The following is a 17131-nucleotide window of genomic DNA, read 5'->3' on the forward strand; positions in this document are numbered from 1 at the left end:
TTTTTATGGAATTCTCTTGCTTTTTCTATGATTCAACAGATGTTGGCAATTTGATCTCTGGTTCCTCTGTTGTTTATAAATTCAGTTTGAACATCTGGAAGTTCTCAGTTCACGTACGGTTGAGGCCTAGCATGGAGAATTCTGAGCATTATTTTGCTAGTGTGTGAAATGATTGCACTTGTACAGTATTTTGAACATTCTTTGGCATTGTCTTTCTTTGGCATTGGAATTAAAACTGACCTTTTCCAGTCCTATGGCCACTGCTGAGTTTTCCAAATTTGCTGGCATATTGAGTGCAGCACTTCAACAGCATCATCTTTAGCTCAGCTGGAATTCTATCTTTTGACCCTCCTCAAAATCTGCCAGGGCTGAAATGGTGCATTTTCACTTCCTTGAAAGTCCTGTATGGACTTTGCTGAAGTCCCCTTATCCTTCTCTCCTTTTCTATATGATCCATGATGGTGGAATGACTGCCAGAGAATGCCAATTTCAGGGGAAAGGAATGAGTTTTCAAAATAGTATTTTGATTTTACCTGTATCGTATCTCTCTTCTTAATTTCATTCAATGTTTTGAAATGAAAAGTGATGACAAAGGTACACATACTTTATCCCATGTTGGTTTCCAAACTGGAGGCCACTGAGCATGTGTGTTCATTAAGTAATCCACCACAGTGCACACAGGTTAAGATTGACTAGAGATGCTTCTGTGAACCTGTTAGTTTTGATTTCATGAGAATCCTCTTTTTTTATCAGCTAGTGTAGAAAAAGATTTAACAAACAAATGGTAAAGTGTAATGGGATGGGTTTTATTACATATGAAATTTGTTTCAACCATTGGTTACATCATTGATTATACACCACTGCCTCTGTAGACTGTGCCTTTAAAATTCTACAAATAGAATGTTTAGAAACTATTTCCTAACAATTATTTCAGATACATATGAGCAACTTCCTTTTAAGTTTACTTCTTTAGAAACTTCCTAATTTAAATTTTTAAATAAAATTTTTCAAATTTCCTTCCAAGTGTGATTACACTTACTATTTTCTAGGATACAAACAAGTATCATGGGACAGCATGTCTCACTGGTTGACATTCAGTGCCTCAAATTAGAACCAACTCGAAAGTTATTACCAACCTAGACAGCATGTTAAAAGCAGAGACATTATTTTGTCAACAAAGATCTGCCTAGTCAAGGCTATGGTTTTTCCAGTAGTCATGTATGGATGTGAGAGTTGGACTATAAAAAAAGCTGAGTGCTGAAAAATTGATGGTTTTGAACTCTGGCGTTGGATAAGACTCTTGAGAGTCCCTTGGACTGCAAGGAGATCCAACCAGTCCATCCTAAAGATCAGTCCTGGGTGTTCATTGGAAGGACTGATGTTGAAGCTGAAACTCAAACTTTGGCCACCTGATGCGAAGAGCTGACTCATTTGAAAAGACCCTGATGCTGGGAAAGATTGAGGGCAGGAGGAGAAGGGGACGACAGAGGATGAGATGGCTGGATAGCATCACTGACTCAATGGACGTGAGTCTCAGTGAACTCTGGGAGCTGGTGATGGACAGGGAGGCCTGGCATGCTGTGGTTCATGGGGTCGCAAAGAGTCGGACACGACTGAGTGACTGAACTAAACATTGTTTAGTCTTCTAGAACACTGGATTTGAGTTCCTATTTCAACATTTACTCATCCTGTGATTTGAGGAGGACAAGTCAAAATGGTCATCAGTTTTCTCATTCGTGAAATAGGATCAACAACAGCAATCCAACTACGGGTAAGGAGACTGACTTAAGTAAGTTGTCCATAAAGCATCAGCATATTGCAGGCACCCAGTGAATGGTAGCTGTCCTCATGGTGCATTCTTGCAGTGCTCATAGTTTTGTTTTTTAGAGCTAGATGATCTCATTATGTGGGCCTTTATAAATTATTGGGCTTTATATATGAACTTCTGCCATTATATTTCACAAAAAGAAAAAAATGATAGCTATTTTGGGAGTTATCTAAATGTTAATTTATGTGATGGTCCCTTTAGCCTGAATCTCTACTAATTGCAAATTCTAATCACATTATTACTTTAAAACAGATTAATTCAAGAGTAAATTGGAGGCTTTCTGCTCCATCCATTGAAATACCTGTTGCAGAAGGAAGCTGGCATCTACACAAGGTCTCATCTATTGCTAAACCCCTTTCAGTCCAAGGAGATGCCAAGGAATTGAGAACAGAAGGTAGAGGAATTCAGCCATGGGGTATGGCTGCCCTCTTTCTAAGTAGGTCGGCTCCTGTCAATTTTACACACAGGATTCCATCTTTTAAGAAATATGACTAAAAGTTTGAAAACCACTGATTGCATATTCAGAGTTTGGATTTTATCATTTCAATATCCAAGCCCTGCTAAACTGACAAACATGAAAACAGTCATAAGGAAAACACTAGGTGATCATATTCTCGCACAGTTGTATTTATACTTCAAGTTTTATGTATATTATATATATATAAAAAACAGTGCCACTTCTATATCATAGTACAGCTTTATAGCTATGTATGCTTACTGTTTATGCTGTTTGGTTGTTCCTAACACCTTCCAAGAATTCTGATACTACTCATGAAAATTTCAAGATCACATAAAGTGTTTAAGGATTGGCATATGAAATCTCTAGTTTTTACTCAAAGGAATATCCTGTATCTAACCCTTCCTGTTTGGTATTACCTTCTGCCACCTCCCTGCACCACCACCCCCTCCCCCAGCCCCGCCCCCACCCCCCCCCCACCAAGTTAAGTCAGTTTTGTTTGGGAGCTTGTCCACTAAGTACACTATTTTTCTTGCTGTGTAAACCACAAAGGAATAAAGAGAAATTTAAAAATTAGTATTTTAAGACAATGATCTTTCTCCAGTAGTCTTTTTAAAGAAAAACAAAAAAGTGGAGAGTAAAGCTGGTAGTAAGGAAAGAAATGGAGAAAGGAATGGTTCTAGCTGAATGGCAACTAAGCTACATTCACTGAAATTTCTATCCATTTTCTTTTGCAGAGGGAGTAGCAACATTAGTGACTTGACACCCCTGCCTTTATCTATTTGTTTAAACCGCAGAAAGCTACAAAGAATTCCTTTAATCATCAACCACACAAATTTCTTTTAAGTCATGCTTAAACAGATACCCATCGATTTGTCAGCATCTAGGAAGTGAGTCAATAGATGGCACCACTTTTTAAGACAAAGTCGACAAATTCCTCTCAAACTACACAAGATGCCTGGTTCCCAGCCGCTGCTTGCTTTGGTTACCTTCTCATTTCTCAGGAAATCAAAGAGAAAAGAGAAATCTGTACCAAGGAAAGTTGTACTTGCCAAGGAAAATAGATGGCCCTTTTATATCTAATTAAAAATGGAGCATGCTTTTGATAATGTATCAAAAGCCTTGGAATTACATGTTATCCTCATGACAATTATTTCAGCCAATGGCAGCAGTGGAAGGCCCCCAAAATTTGGGTTAAAAACTCGTAACAATACCATTTTTTAAAGTCAACTTTATCAGGGGAGAAAAAAAAATTCCTGGACTTTAGCACCATCGAGGGAAGTTAGTTTTAGGACAGCATCTTCTCTCAGATTTAGAAGAAAAACCAGAATTTCCCATCCCAATATCTCATTTTATTCAGTAAACTTGATTGCAAATTATTTTATTAGCAAACTTCAACTGCACCCATATGGGACAATTCCCTAGTTAAGAATATTCAAGACATGCAAGTACTAAGGAGAAGCAGTACAAATATTCAGTTCAGTTCAGTCGCTCAGTCATGTCCGACTCTTTGTGACCCCATGAATCGCAGCATGCCAAGCCTCCCTGGCCATCACCAACTAGTCAATCTAATTACACTAGGACCACAGCCTTGTCTAACTCAATGAAACTAAGCCATGCCCTGTGGGGCCACCCAAGACAGGCGGGTCATGGTGGAGAGGTCTGACAGAATGTGGTCCACTGGAGAAGGGAATGGCAAACCACTTCAGTATTTTTGCCTTGAGAACCCCATGAACAGTATAAAAAGTACAAATATTAGGGCTCCTAAAGTGACTCTTCATGGGAAATAGATGGAGAAACAGTGGAAACAGTGTCAGACTTTATTTTTGGGGGCTCCAAAATCACTGCAGATGGTGACTGCAGCCATGAAATTAAAAGACGCTTACTCCTTGGAAGGAAAGTTATGACCAAACTAGATAGCATATTGAAAAGGAGACATTACTTTGCCAACAAAGGTCTGTCTAGTCAAGGCTATGGTTTTTCCAGTGGTCATGTATGGATGTGAGAGTTGGACTGTGAAGAAAGCTGAGCGCTGAAGAATTGATGCTTTTGAACTGTGGTGTTGGAGAAGACTCTTGAGAGTCCCTTGGACTGCAAGGAGATCCAACCAGTCCATTCTAAAGGAGATCAGCCCTGGGTGTTCTTTGGAAGGAGTGATGCTTAAAGCTGAAACTCCAGTACTTTGGCCACCTCATGGGAAGAGTTGACTCATTGGAAAAGACTCTGATGCTGGGAGGGATTGGGGGCAGGAGGAGAAGGGGACGACAGAGGATGAGATGGCTGGATGGCATCACTGACTCGATGGACGTGAGTTTGAGTGAACTCCGGGAGTTGGTGATGGACAGGGAGGCCTGGTGTGCTGCGATTTATGGGGTCGCAAAGAGTCGGACACAACTGAGCAGTCGACTGAGCTGAACTGAAAGTGACTCAGTTCAAGGAAATGAGCCTTTGGAATAATGTGGTCACTTAAAACCAGTAGGAAACCAGTCTGAGGAATTTTCAGAAATGTTGGCCTTTAGAGAAGTGAGAAAGATTGTTAAGCAATAAAACACAGTGAGCTTGGACTCTGGAATCAGATAGGATCTTGAATTTGATCTTTGACCACATTACTTTTTCAGTTTATCTGAAAATGGGCCAAATGATAAAAGCTACTCATCAGAATCTGAGAAAATGAGAACACATATCCAGGCAATTCCTCAGTTATGGTGCGCTTTGCAGGTATTACCTTGTTTGTTCCCGTAAGTTCTGAGGCAGCTCATCTATTTTACAGATGACGTTAAAAGGTTGAAATCCCAGTTACATGCCTACTTAAAGGGGCAGAGCCAAGATTCTATCTCAAGAATAAGATTCCAAAGCTGCTTTTCTTCTGCCCTATGCTATTATGAAGAACTGTAAAATATGTGTTTCTCTTAAACCAGGGATTCTTTAAATTTTAATAGTGATAGCAAATGTTTATAAATTAGATGTGTTTTTACACTAAGCAGCTTCCTCCAGTTCTACCATATAAAAAGTTTACTGTAATTTAAAACATTTTCAATTGCTTTTATATTAACTTGAAATTAAGCCAATTTAGGCAATTATTAAACCATCTAATTTAGATACATTACAGAAATTTATTCTTGTAATCACTGACCCACAAATTACAAGGCTGAGGAAACAGGTAATTAAAACAGCTTTCACAACACTCATGTTAATGCTCCTCACAATATATAAAAGCAACCCATTCACAGAATATAGATTTTAAACTTTGGTATCCAATTTAACATGCTCAAAAATGAATCATTTTTAAGTTATCCAGTGAAATAAAAATTATTATTTCAAGTATATGTACTGTCTTCTATTATTTCTAAAATATAAAATTTAGAAATAACTTCTGCATACTTAAATTTTACTATTTATGTCCAATTTTCCTACTCCAACCCAACTGCCATGTAAAAGGTCATGTCCTGGTTTTTCTCGGTACATTATCACATCAATGGTCAAAGTGCAGCAATTTTAGAAAGCCAGAAGGCCAGAGAGTAATCCAGTCTGAATCACTTAGGACACAGAAGCAGGACTTCATTTCATTACCAACAAATGTAATTCAATTGAATAGGCTCATTAAAGAGCTGAGCTTAGCTTTTCTACTGCCTGCCCAGTGTTTTTCTGAGATTTGTAAACAAAAATACAACACCTAGTTCTGCTTCTAGATTTGCAAACTGTTAACCTCACTATCCATAGAAAACTGCATCAAGCTGTGAAAAATTACCCAGTTGTAACTTACAATGACTAGTAACATGAAGCCTATTCGTAAGAATTGGTTCTGACTTCGGGGCTGAAAAAAAAAAACAAAACAAAACCACAACTTCTTGAAAAGGTAAAATAGCTTAAAGCATTTAATATCTAAACAAATCAATCCGTTAATTATAGTAGTCACAAAATATGCTTAATATAGAAACCCACATTTATGTCTTTAAGAAAAAGGGTAAATTGTAGTTTACCTCAAAACATAAATTAACCCACTTAAAGAATCTGCAGAGGTCAAAATCATGGTGAATTTCAAACAACTTCAGAATAAAATAAACAAGTATTTTACACTGCTTTATATCTTAAAAATGCTTACAACTTCTCATAAAAATAGTCTGAGGCAACTATTTTCTCTTATTCTTTAACAGACGTTCAGTATTATGGGCAACATTCTTAAAACCTTAAGCTTCACACACTTTCAGACATTCAAATACTATGGTCCCCTTTTCTTTGATGTTAAAGTTTATTCAGCTAGGAAAAGAAAAAGCATGGTAGACAACTTATACATTTTTCACCAAATTGAAAGTAGTACAAAAATTTCAAGACTACAGAACTACACATCGTACCTAATGTGTCATTAAAAATAGAAGACGGTATTTTCTTCAGCAAATAAAACAGCATACTGGTATGCCGGTAATGCATAAACCTTTTAATGTATACTGTCATTCACAAATTATTTACAACTTCCACTGTGTGAAGAGAACTAGAATGTAAATTTTCTGCAAAACTGGAAAAAAGCAATACAAAATTTGTGAAAGCTTGTGTTTCATATACAAAAGTAAGCCAGTTTGTCTCTTCAAATACCAGATAATGTACACACTATTTTGGACATATTACAGTAATTCTTGAGGATGTTTTAATGCCGGAGGCAAGTTTACAGGCCTTGATTCTTCATCGAGGAGTACTAAGTCTTCTATTTCACTGCCTCTATATTTCCTTTTACATATTTTTACCACTACCTTTTTCTTGAGAAATAACTTCAAGGCTTCTCTTGATGCAACTGCTTTAGCATTTTCTTTGCTTTTTCCACAGCCAGTGCCCAAGTACACAGACTTACATCTCAATTCACAAACAATACTTTCTTGAGAACTCTTGTTTTGAGGCAGATCTGCCAGTTCTTTTAGCGGGACAAAAAACACATCCAGTGTGGCTTTCAGAGCCTCGATAGCTGCATTTAAGAGCTCGCCATGATTCACATTGGGACTAAAGCCACCGACAGCCACCAACTTCCATGCCACTGTTTTATACAGTCTATTGAAAAATGGTTGTTTCTGTTTCACATCTTCGTTGGTTAACTTGCAACAAGAGAACTTGACAGAACTCTCACTCGACTGTGAAGTACTTTTGGAAGGCAGCTGTGCCGTGCTGGTCTGAGAACTACTCTTAGAAGCCAGCTGGGACACACTTGCCATGGCAGTGTTTTTGGAGACCAGAGAGCCACTGGTCTGGGAGCTGTTCTTGGAAGCTAACAGTGACGCAGCTACCTGTGAAGCGCTTTTGGAAGTCAGCATTGTGTTCACTGAGGTGTTGCTCTTGGGGGTTAGTGAAGATGTGCCTGATGACGAACTGTTTTTAGAAACCGATGATGAAACACTTGCCTCTGAACTGGCTTTAGAAGTTAACCCGCTGGAAGCTGTCTCTGAACTAGGTTTAGAAGACAACAGTGGCAACTCTACTTCTGAGCTTCCTGAGGAGCCCAACAAGGGTACCTCAATCTCTGAGACGCTCTGAGAGGCTGAGGTGGACGAGCCTTCCAAAGCACTCTTTTTCGGCGATCCACTTTGTTGTCTGGAATCAGTGGACTGGGTTACATGACTATTCACACTGGATTTCAACAATGAAGAAACAAATGATGCTGAACCATGTTTCTCTGGAACTTCTGGTTCAGAAGCTTTTCCAGACCCTACCGCTGTCACCTGAGAGGCAGTGCTGCTGCTGCTTTGGCTGGCAACTGCGCGCTCTCCATCACTTGTGGCGCTGCTATTCTGACTCGGGGTGCTGGAGCTCGGAGCTGAGTTCCCACTATTCTGTGATTTGGAAGAGGAACCCGAACAGGTTGAGCTGCTCTCCTGCTGACCTGATGTTTTAGCAGGAATTTTCAGATGATCTTGCTCAACTGCAGAATTGTTTTTCCCTTCTATGGCTCGTTTTTTGGCTGGCTCTTCTACCCCTTCTGAAAAAAAGGAAAGCAGATATATAAGTCTACTTCACACACACACATCAGCTCAAAATGTACAAGACAGATACACATATTAAAACAAAGGCACAAGGTAAGGTGAAATTACTTCAGGATTTGTAGATTCTTTAAAAAGTGTGGAATAACTTCATTAATTCTTAAAACAGCGTTGAATAACATCAATAATTTCTAACATTAAAACATTAACAGCATAGGTAACATTTGACACTTCGAAATCTCATGGCAGTCAAAGGAAACTATCAAATTCAAAGCCTAAAGCATATAAACACATAATTTAACATTCCAACTTGATTAATAACATTATAAAAATTATAACTCATTAAAAAATTAGTAACGATAATTCCTAATTACATCAAACTTAAGTTCTAAACTCCTATGTATGTTCACATCTATGATCTGCTAACCATTGCTACTCGATATCCCTCTTTTCTTCACCTTGGCAACCAGTTCGTCTCTTGTGATATGGATTGGAGCATCTGTCACTTTGATGCCTTCAGCCATACTAAGTATTTTATCCATAACTTTTTGAGGGTACCTGGAACAAGAAGGGAGAGACGCTTCAGAAAGTGTTTCTGCTCCGCTGCCACCTTTAGGGTACAAAAACTGCAGGCCACAGGAACTGCATTTCCTGGTAGTAAACAAGAAACTGAACCAACCGCCGAAACTTTCGGTTTCCTGGAACTTCGCACACAAACGCCCAGGGTCTGGGAGGCGGGGCCCTTTCTTACAATCCTAATTTAGATTTAGTGTCACTTTCCCCCCAAGAGCATTGTCAGCTCATCGCCAACGACACCAATGGAAGCTCTCCCACGCTACGGGGGCACCTCCAGACCGTGAATCGTGTCGGCTTCTGCCAAGAGACGCCCTTCTCGCCCTTAGAGGGCAGCAAGTCCCGCGGATTCCCGCGCTTCACCACTCCCCCTCTCGGCCGACGGCTCCGGGCCTCGGGAGAGCTGCTCGGGGACGCGGGCTCACTCACCGGCACCCGAGGAAGACGTGGTTGGCCCAGGCCATGGAAAAGGAGATGAGCTGCTGCAGCTGCCGATTGCGGGTCCCGCTCTCGGCATCGGCGGCCTCCTCCCGGGGAGCGGAGGCAGCGCCGCCGGCGGGGGCCAGGTCCCCGGCGTTGCGGAGCAGAAACTCTCGGCGGTGGCGCCAGTGTTTGTCGGTCTCGCCGTCGCAGCGCAGCGCCTCCACCCAGGCGGCCACCCGCGGGTTCTGGCTCAGGTATTCCGACACCTCCTGCGCCATGTTGGGCCTGCGGGTCGCGGAGGCCGGGAGAGGACTCTGAGCCGGCAGGCAGGCGGGGGGCGCGGGGTGAGCGGCCCTGTCACTGCGGCCTGCACCGGCAGCCCTCCAGAGAACGCCCCTCCAGAGGCCCAAACAACAGCGCCGGGAGCAGCTGAACCGCCCACTTCCGCCCGCCGCCGGCTCCTTCCCTTTTATAACCTCGTAGCCGCCGAGCGCACGCGCGTCCTTCCGGCGCGAGCCGGCCCTCCCAGGACGCTTTGCGGCGCGCGAGCTGCCGCGACGCCGCGGCCCCGACGGCAGCGGGGGGAGGGGAGGCGGAGCGAGGGCAGGCGGGCGCGCGCCTCCCGCCCCAAGAGGGCGGTTCGCCTGTGGGTTGGCTTGGGGTACTCTCGACCTCTGCGCCCGCCTCCCCGTTCCGGGTCGGCTTTGTGACGCCGCGCGCTCCGGCTTCCTCCCTCCCGCGCCTGGCCCGCCACTCCTGGGGGCGGCCGAGGGCAGCTGGGAATGCGGACTGGCTGGGTGGGGCCGGCCGAGTCCTCGCGTCTAGCGCGCGTCCCCGCCGACTCGAGCTGCTGTCCCAGCGCGAGGTCTGGCGTCTCGGCCCCAGGACGCTGGTTTCGAGCAGAGCCAAAATAAAGCTCGCTTTCATCTTTCGGTTATGTGGAAAACAACATCCAGCGCCGTTTCGAATATAGATAGGCGAGGCATTTTGAAGCCGTTCGGGTCTCGGGGCATTTAGGGATGTGCAGGTGCATATTCGTTTAAATTGTGCTAATAAAGATAAATGATAACTTTTATCCAGGTCGATGTTGCTCTGTGGAGCCCAGTCTTTGAAACCAGCCCTGACCCCGCAGATTTGGGTTTGGTTTCCGCAGTTCAACTCAAGCTGTACTGCTTCCTCTTGGGTGGATTTTTGGTCAGTATCAAACGCTGCACCAGGAACTTCTGTCTCCGTATTTCGTTAAATTTATAAAGAGTAACGCCTAGCTGGACGGAAAGAAGTGCATTTGTCTCCATGACCCCAACTTTACCCTCTTAGAGCACTTTTTTCTTTGCATTTTTTTTTTTTCCATTTTAGAATGTCCACACTTAACATTACTCCCGACTTGCTTATGTTTCCAATATTAGGTGTTGAGATGGTTGGATGGCATCACCGACTCAATAGGCATGAGTTTGAGTAAACTCCGGGAGCTGGTGATGGACAGGGAGGCCTGGCATGCTGCAGTCCATGGGGTCACAAAGAGTTGGACAACTGAGCGACTGAACTGAACTGAACTGAACTGAGGCAGAGTCAACAGTCCCTCCCTCTCAGCCTACCCTACCCTCATTGGTTTTCACAAGTTCCCTTCTCTCCTTTTCTCTCTGAATCCTTCCTCCCTCTAGTCCAGCAATTTGTCTCCTAATAGTGAGAAGGCAGGTTTTTTTTTTAGTACGATATATGCTATTCTTAACTTCGTGGTCCGTGATCTATGCCCTGAACCTTCATATGCAAAGTAAACCTTAAAATGTCTTTTAGGTCAAGCATCTGGCTCCTTCAAATAACAAATAATCCAGCTTTCAGCCCAAAATGCTTTTATTATAATTTTAACAATCAATTTTGAAATCCAGGCTCTATTTGAGTGCCCTCCAAAGCAACATGGCTGGACTGCTACAGGGAAAAAAAAGAAAAGAAAATTCTTGGTTTAAAATGTCCAGATATCCAGTATCCTTGCCTGGAAAATCCCATCGACAGAGGAGCCTGTGGGCTGCAGTTCATGGGGTCACAAAGAGTGGGACATGACTTAGAGACTGAGCACTCTACAGTAATGCTAATCTGAAATTATGTTATTTGAGGAAAACCGCAAATAACTCAATTTACTAAGTTATTAAGTACCCCAAACTAGCAATCATGTTTTCTCTATATTACAAATAAAAGTAATTTATTTTTGAATAGCTAGGAACATTGAAAGGTCATTTTTATTTCTTAGACTGTTTATATATATACACACACACACATATAATTTGAAGTCATTAAATGTAAATCATTAGCCTCTTTTTTGGTGAAGTAGAATCTGCGTATTTTTTTAAAAAGTAAGAGGAAAACAAATATCGTATATTAATGCATAGATGTGGATTCTAGAAAAATGATACTGATGAACCTATTTGCAGGACAGGAATAAAGATGCAGACTTAAGAGAATGGACTTGTGAACTCACGGGGGAAGGAGAGGTTGTATAGCACAGGGAGCTCAGTTCAGTGCTCTGTGATGAGCTAGAAGGGTGGCATGTGTGGGAGGGAGGCTCAGGAAGGACGCTCAAGAGGGAGGGGTATATGGATACATATAGCTGATTCACCTGGTTATACAGGAGACACTAACACAACACTGTAAAGCAATTATATTCCAAAAAAAAAAAAAAAAAAAATGTCCAGATATCATCTAGGTGTGGAATCATACTTGCTGTCTCCCCCATGCCAGATAATTCATCAAAGGAAAAACCAAGAGGTTCTTTAGTTCTTCTTCACTTTCTGCCATAAAGGGGTGTCATCTGCATATCTGAGGTTATTGATATTTCTCCCAGCAATCTTGATTCCAGCTTGTGCTTCTTCCAGCCCAGCGTTTCTCATGATGTACTCTGCATATAAGTTGAATAAGCAGGGTGACAATATACAGCCTTGAGGTATTCCTTTTCCTATGTGGAACTTGTCTGTTGCTCCATATCCAGTTCTAACTGTTGCTTCCTGACCTGTGTACGGATCTCTCAGGAGGCAGGTCAGGTGGTCTGGTATTCCCATCTCTTGCAGAATTTTCCACAGTTTATTGTGATCCACACAGTCAAAGGCTTTGGCATAGTCAATAAAGCCAAAATAGATGTTTTTCTGGAACTCTCTTGCTTTTTCCATGATCCAGCGGATGTTAGCAATTTGATCTCTGGTTCCTCTGCCTTTTCTAAAACCAGCTTGAACATCTGGAAGTTCACAGTTCATGTATTGTTAAAGCCTGGCTTGGAGGCTCTGCCTGGACCTTTGGAAAAAGACAAGCCACTAGTGGCCTGAACCAGGTTGGGATGGCCTTTAGGAGAGAAGTGAGCACAGAGAAGACCAAGAAATCACCTGACATGAGATTAAAGGGGTCAGACAAACTTATTAAGATTAGGAGGCCATCACGTGAGACAAGATTAAGGGCTTCCCTGGGGGCTCAGACGGTAAAGAATCTGCCTGTAATGCAGGAGACCCAGGTTAGATCCCTGGGTTGGGAAATCCCCTGGAGAAGGGCATGACAACCCGCTCCAGTATTCTTGCCGGGAAAATCCCATGGACAGAGGACCCTGAGCGACTAACACACACACACACACACACAAGCCGTGCTCATGCCCTAATCTTGTCAGAGACCCCCACCTTTTGAACTCCTGTTCAAACCCCTTAGCAAGTTCTCCAGGGTTGAGACACAGTTTTTCGAGGCAGAAGTCTAGTCTGTCGCCTTTAGCCTGGTAAAGCAATAAAACTATCTACCCTTTTTTACTTCTCCCAAAACTCTGTTTCCAGGATTTGATTCAGCATTGGTGTACAGGGCGGCCGAGCTTTTGATAACATAATCACAGTGGTGATGTGTGTGTGTCCTGAAAGTCAATGACGAGAATGTTTTAAGAAGAGCATAGTCCCCTGTGTCAGAAGCTGTTCTGTGAACAGAGAGAAACCATTTAAAATGGAGTGGAGGAAAATGGCTACAGAACTCGTGGCGGGCTGAGCACACTGGCCCCTCTGGAAGCCAGCACTGCGGTCCCCGGGCTGATCCGGCCCCTCCAGAACATGGAGGACGTTGAGGAGCTTCTTCACCCACCTCCTGCTACCCTCCCGCTACCTCAGCAGAAACTGGGAGGTGGACGTGACGGCCCAGCTGGGCGAATGTCTCGAGGAGCTGGACCAGATCTGCGTTTCTTTTGACAAAGGCAAAACCACAATGAGCTTCACTGAAGCGGCACAGTTGATGCAAGGCTCCTTTGGATCTCCAGTCAGAAGGCGGACTAGCTCTACTCCCTGGCGCACCAGGCTCTCGACTTCATCTATGGCCAGAAGCGGGCCAAGCAGCCCTTCTTCGAGCCGGAAGATGGGACCGTAGGGGAGGCGCCTCAACTCTAGGGCCCCCCAGGAGGTGGCGCATAAGTTCCTGTCGTTGGACGACCTCTCTGACTCCTGTGTTAACGCGGCTCTCGGGGTGACCAGGTCCCCATTGGGACCGTCATCAGCGTCCTGCCCGATGCCCCGGTAGCCCCTGACGAGATGAAGAATAGTAACCCCCTGTACAGCCGGCAGGGGGAGGTCCTGGCCCGCCGGAAGGATTTTAGGATGAATCCCCGCCCCAGAATAACGTTCTTGTTGGAGCCGGTGGGAGTGTCCCTCATGGAGGCGCTGCTGCCAAGGAACCAGAAGGAGCCTGGTAGGGTTGAGGAGCAGCCCATGGAAGTCTCTGTGTGGGGGAGTCCCGGCCCGGTGCTCCGCATCTTCCAGGAGCCAGGCACCTCTCCGGAGGGCCCAGTGCCCAGAAGCTGGGGTGCGGAAAAGGCTGAAGAGAATGCAGAGCGGACAGCGGAGCCCACGGAGGCCTCAGACCCTGAGGTCCCGATCCAGCCTCAAGAGCCCACTCCGGGAGCGGAAGGAGGCCTTGGAGCCTGCATCCTGGCTGAAGGAGACCCCAGACCCCTGGCAGCACCTGGAGCCCTTCGAGTCCCTGGATTCTGAGCGCTGCAGGAAAGGGAGGCCCTACTCCCTGCCTCCCACGCGGAGGAGGTGCCAGGACAGAAGCGAAAGAGGAAGAGTGGCGTCAAGCTGCAGGACTTCCACTAGTGGTACTCGGCCCCACGCCGGCAGCAGGAGGCCCTGGCGAAAGGGCCCTTCCTTCGCAGCCATGGAGGTTCTGTACTGGAAGCATGTGAGGGAGCAGCTGGAGACACTCCAGAAGCTGCGGAGGAGGAAGGTGGCTGAGCAGTGCCACTTCCAAGGGCTGAGGAGGGGCCGTGGTCTGTGGAGGAAGACTGCCGGTAGGACTCCCTGGAAGACCTGGGAGCAGCAGATGACTTCCTAGAGCCCGAGGAGTACACAGAGCCCAAGGGGGCAGAGCCCCGGGGGAAAAGGCAGAGAGGGAAGCGGCAGCCACACCAGTGTCCCTGTGCTGGGAGGAGCTGGTCCAAAAGAATGTGGAGCTCTTCGTCACCACCTGGAAGCAGGAGCTCATCCAGGAGACAGAGCTGAAGCAGCACGTCCGGGACTGGGAGGACACCATCCAGACCCTGCTCCAGGAACAGGAGGAGCACATGCCCTTTGACATCCATACCTGTGGGGACCAGGTCTCGAGGTTCAGCCAACTCAACCAGTGGCGTCCCTTTGCAAAGCTGGTGGCAGGCCAGGCTGCTTTTGAAGTGTGTCGCTCCATGCTGGCCTCCTTGTAGCTGGCTAATGACCACACAGTGGAGATCACCCAGCAGCTGGGGCTAGAGGTGGCCATGGCCACCATGTCCCTGAGACTGCTCACATACCAGCGGGCCCATGAACACTTCCAGACCTACAGTGCCCCCTCCACGGTGCCGCCCTGAGTGGGGAGCACCAGGGTTGGGCCCTGGAGCCCATCCCCCACAGATGCTGGGCATGCATCGGCTCAGTCCACTTTGCTTCCTGGCTGGCCCAGCCTAATAAAGTGTTGTCATCTCACCAGTCCCTTAAAAAAAATAAATAAATAAGATGAAGTGGGGAGGCCAGAAGGGAGCCTGCTCAAGCCGTTACACTCAAGGTCAATTGCTGACCCAGTAAGAAAACGTGCCTTTGCGCCTTCAACAGGAAACAGGCTATTACTTCACAACCCAGCTGGGGGATGAATTTCTCCTCCCCAGGCAACAACCTAGTCAATGAGAGACTGAAAATCAGCCAAGGAACTCAAGCTTGGTAACAACCTAGAGGGGTGGAATGGGAAAGAGGTGAGTGGGATGTTCAAGTGGGAGGGGACATGGGTAAACCTACAGCTGATTCATGTTGATGTTTGGTAGAAACCAACACAATACTTGAACACAATTATCCATCAATTAAAAATGAAAAATTTAAAAAGCCACTACACTTCAAACTTCCAGTTTCCTCCAATGGACTCTTTGTTTATACTAGCCCTACCCAACTCCTTCTCCTCTATAAAACAGCCCTCCTCTCCTTTGGTTTTTGGACTTGCCTATTTTTTCTATCTGGCCTATATACTTCCCTGGTGGCTCAGATGGTAAAGCGTCTGTCTACAATCCTAGGAGATCTGGGTTCAAGCTCTGGGTTGGGAAGATCCCTGGAGAAGGAAATGGCAATCCAAATTTGCATGTTCTAAATTGCAATCCTTTGCTGTGCCTGAGTAAATCCATTTTTACTGGGAAAACAACTGACTGTCTTATTGTTTTAGGTCAACCCTGTGGAGAAATCAAAAGCGAGGAGTACTGGTATTAATGATCCAGTGGCTTCCCAGGAGGCTCAGTGGTAAAGAATCCGCCTGCCAATGCAGGAGACATGGATTCAATCCCTACTCTAGTATTCTTTCCGGGAAAATCCCATGGACAGAGGGACCTGGTGGGCTAAAGTCCATGGGGTCACAAAGAGGCTGACATGACAGAGCACACAGAACACACACATTAGAGACTGGAACCATTGGCTTAGCAAAAGTAGTTTTGGTGGAGTGATGGAGGCAGACTCTGTCTTGGAGTAACTTCAGGAGTAGGAAGCAGAGACACTGGCTGTGAAAGAGAGAAGAGAGAGGAAGCTAGAGAGGGTCATGGATCCAGGCAGTTTTTAAATTTAAGATGAGAGTAGCTTCACTGTGGGTACCAGCTGACTGGAAGGAGCTAAAGGAGAGAGGGTTTGAGGATACGGTCGAAAAGGGTATTAAAAGAAAATTTCTGAAGAAGTCAGAGGGTCTGGGATCCAACATGGAGGAGGAGAGATTAACCTCAGGTAGATGGAGAAATCTTGCCTCCATTTTAAAAGAAAAAAAAGTTTGTAAAGATTGGAGATGGGAGGTGAGATGGAGTCTGTGTGATGGAGTAGAGAATGCTTGAAATGGACGTTTTGGAGAACAGGGAGCAAGCTGCCTAGATAAACAGTTAAGTTCTGGTAAATTTTTTTAAAATTGTAAATTATACATACATACAAAAAGGAAATGTCTAAAGAGAATTGAAAGTGAAAACATCCCTCCCTTCTCAGCCTGGTTGCCCTCTATAGAGATTATAATTAATATCAGTCTCTGTCTTGGTTTCTTTGGGGAGCTATTTTCATAACTCCACTTTATATGCTTACATTGTGTGTGTGTGTGTGTGTGTGTGTGTGTGCACGCATGCGCACACTCAGTCATGTCTGATGACTCTTTGTGACCCCATGGACTATAGCCTAATAGGCTCCTCTGTCCATGGAATTCTCCAGGCAAGAATAGTGGGGTCGTTCCAACCCAGGGAAGGAAACCGCATCTCCTGCGTTGGCAGGTGGATTCTGTACCTCTAGCGCCACCTGGGAAGCCCATACTTACATTATTTCTTGATTTTTCAACTTTATGCATTTCATTTCACTTCTGAATGTGAAAAATGATAAATCTGTATCACTTACACAGTCTCTTCCCTCACCC

General features: G+C 44.8%; 1 protein-coding gene, 1 long non-coding RNA gene and 1 pseudogene across 3 annotated transcripts; 2 read left to right on the forward strand and 1 right to left on the reverse strand.

The window, feature by feature from the left end:
• Positions 1 to 6133: 6133 nt before the first annotated feature.
• LOC102392296 (CDKN2A interacting protein) lies at positions 6134 to 9684 on the reverse strand. 2 transcript variants are annotated; one of them, XM_006075131.3, is made up of 3 exons: positions 9248 to 9679; positions 8673 to 8803; positions 6134 to 8244 (listed from the first exon to the last, which is right to left on the reverse strand). In XM_006075131.3, the coding sequence occupies exons 1-3, from the start codon at positions 9517 to 9519 to the stop codon at positions 6905 to 6907; spliced, it is 1743 nt and encodes a 580-aa protein (XP_006075193.1). In that variant the 5' UTR covers positions 9520 to 9679; the 3' UTR covers positions 6134 to 6904. The 2 variants fall into 2 exon arrangements, with proteins under 2 accessions (XP_006075193.1, XP_025136124.1); XM_025280339.2 differs by having other exon boundaries at positions 8139 to 8244; positions 8704 to 8803; positions 9248 to 9684.
• Positions 9685 to 9692: 8 nt separating this feature from the next.
• Positions 9693 to 11554, forward strand: LOC112583701. Its single transcript, XR_006549257.1, has 2 exons — positions 9693 to 10268; positions 10648 to 11554. It is a non-coding gene; the product is annotated as an uncharacterized LOC112583701 (long non-coding RNA).
• A 1734-nt stretch (positions 11555 to 13288) lies between these two features.
• Positions 13289 to 16878, forward strand: LOC102393895 (annotated as a pseudogene).
• The last annotated feature ends 253 nt before the right edge of the window (positions 16879 to 17131 follow it).

Source organism: Bubalus bubalis, chromosome 1 (genome assembly GCF_019923935.1).
Source record: "Bubalus bubalis isolate 160015118507 breed Murrah chromosome 1, NDDB_SH_1, whole genome shotgun sequence".
Taxonomy (NCBI): Eukaryota; Metazoa; Chordata; class Mammalia; order Artiodactyla; family Bovidae; genus Bubalus; species Bubalus bubalis.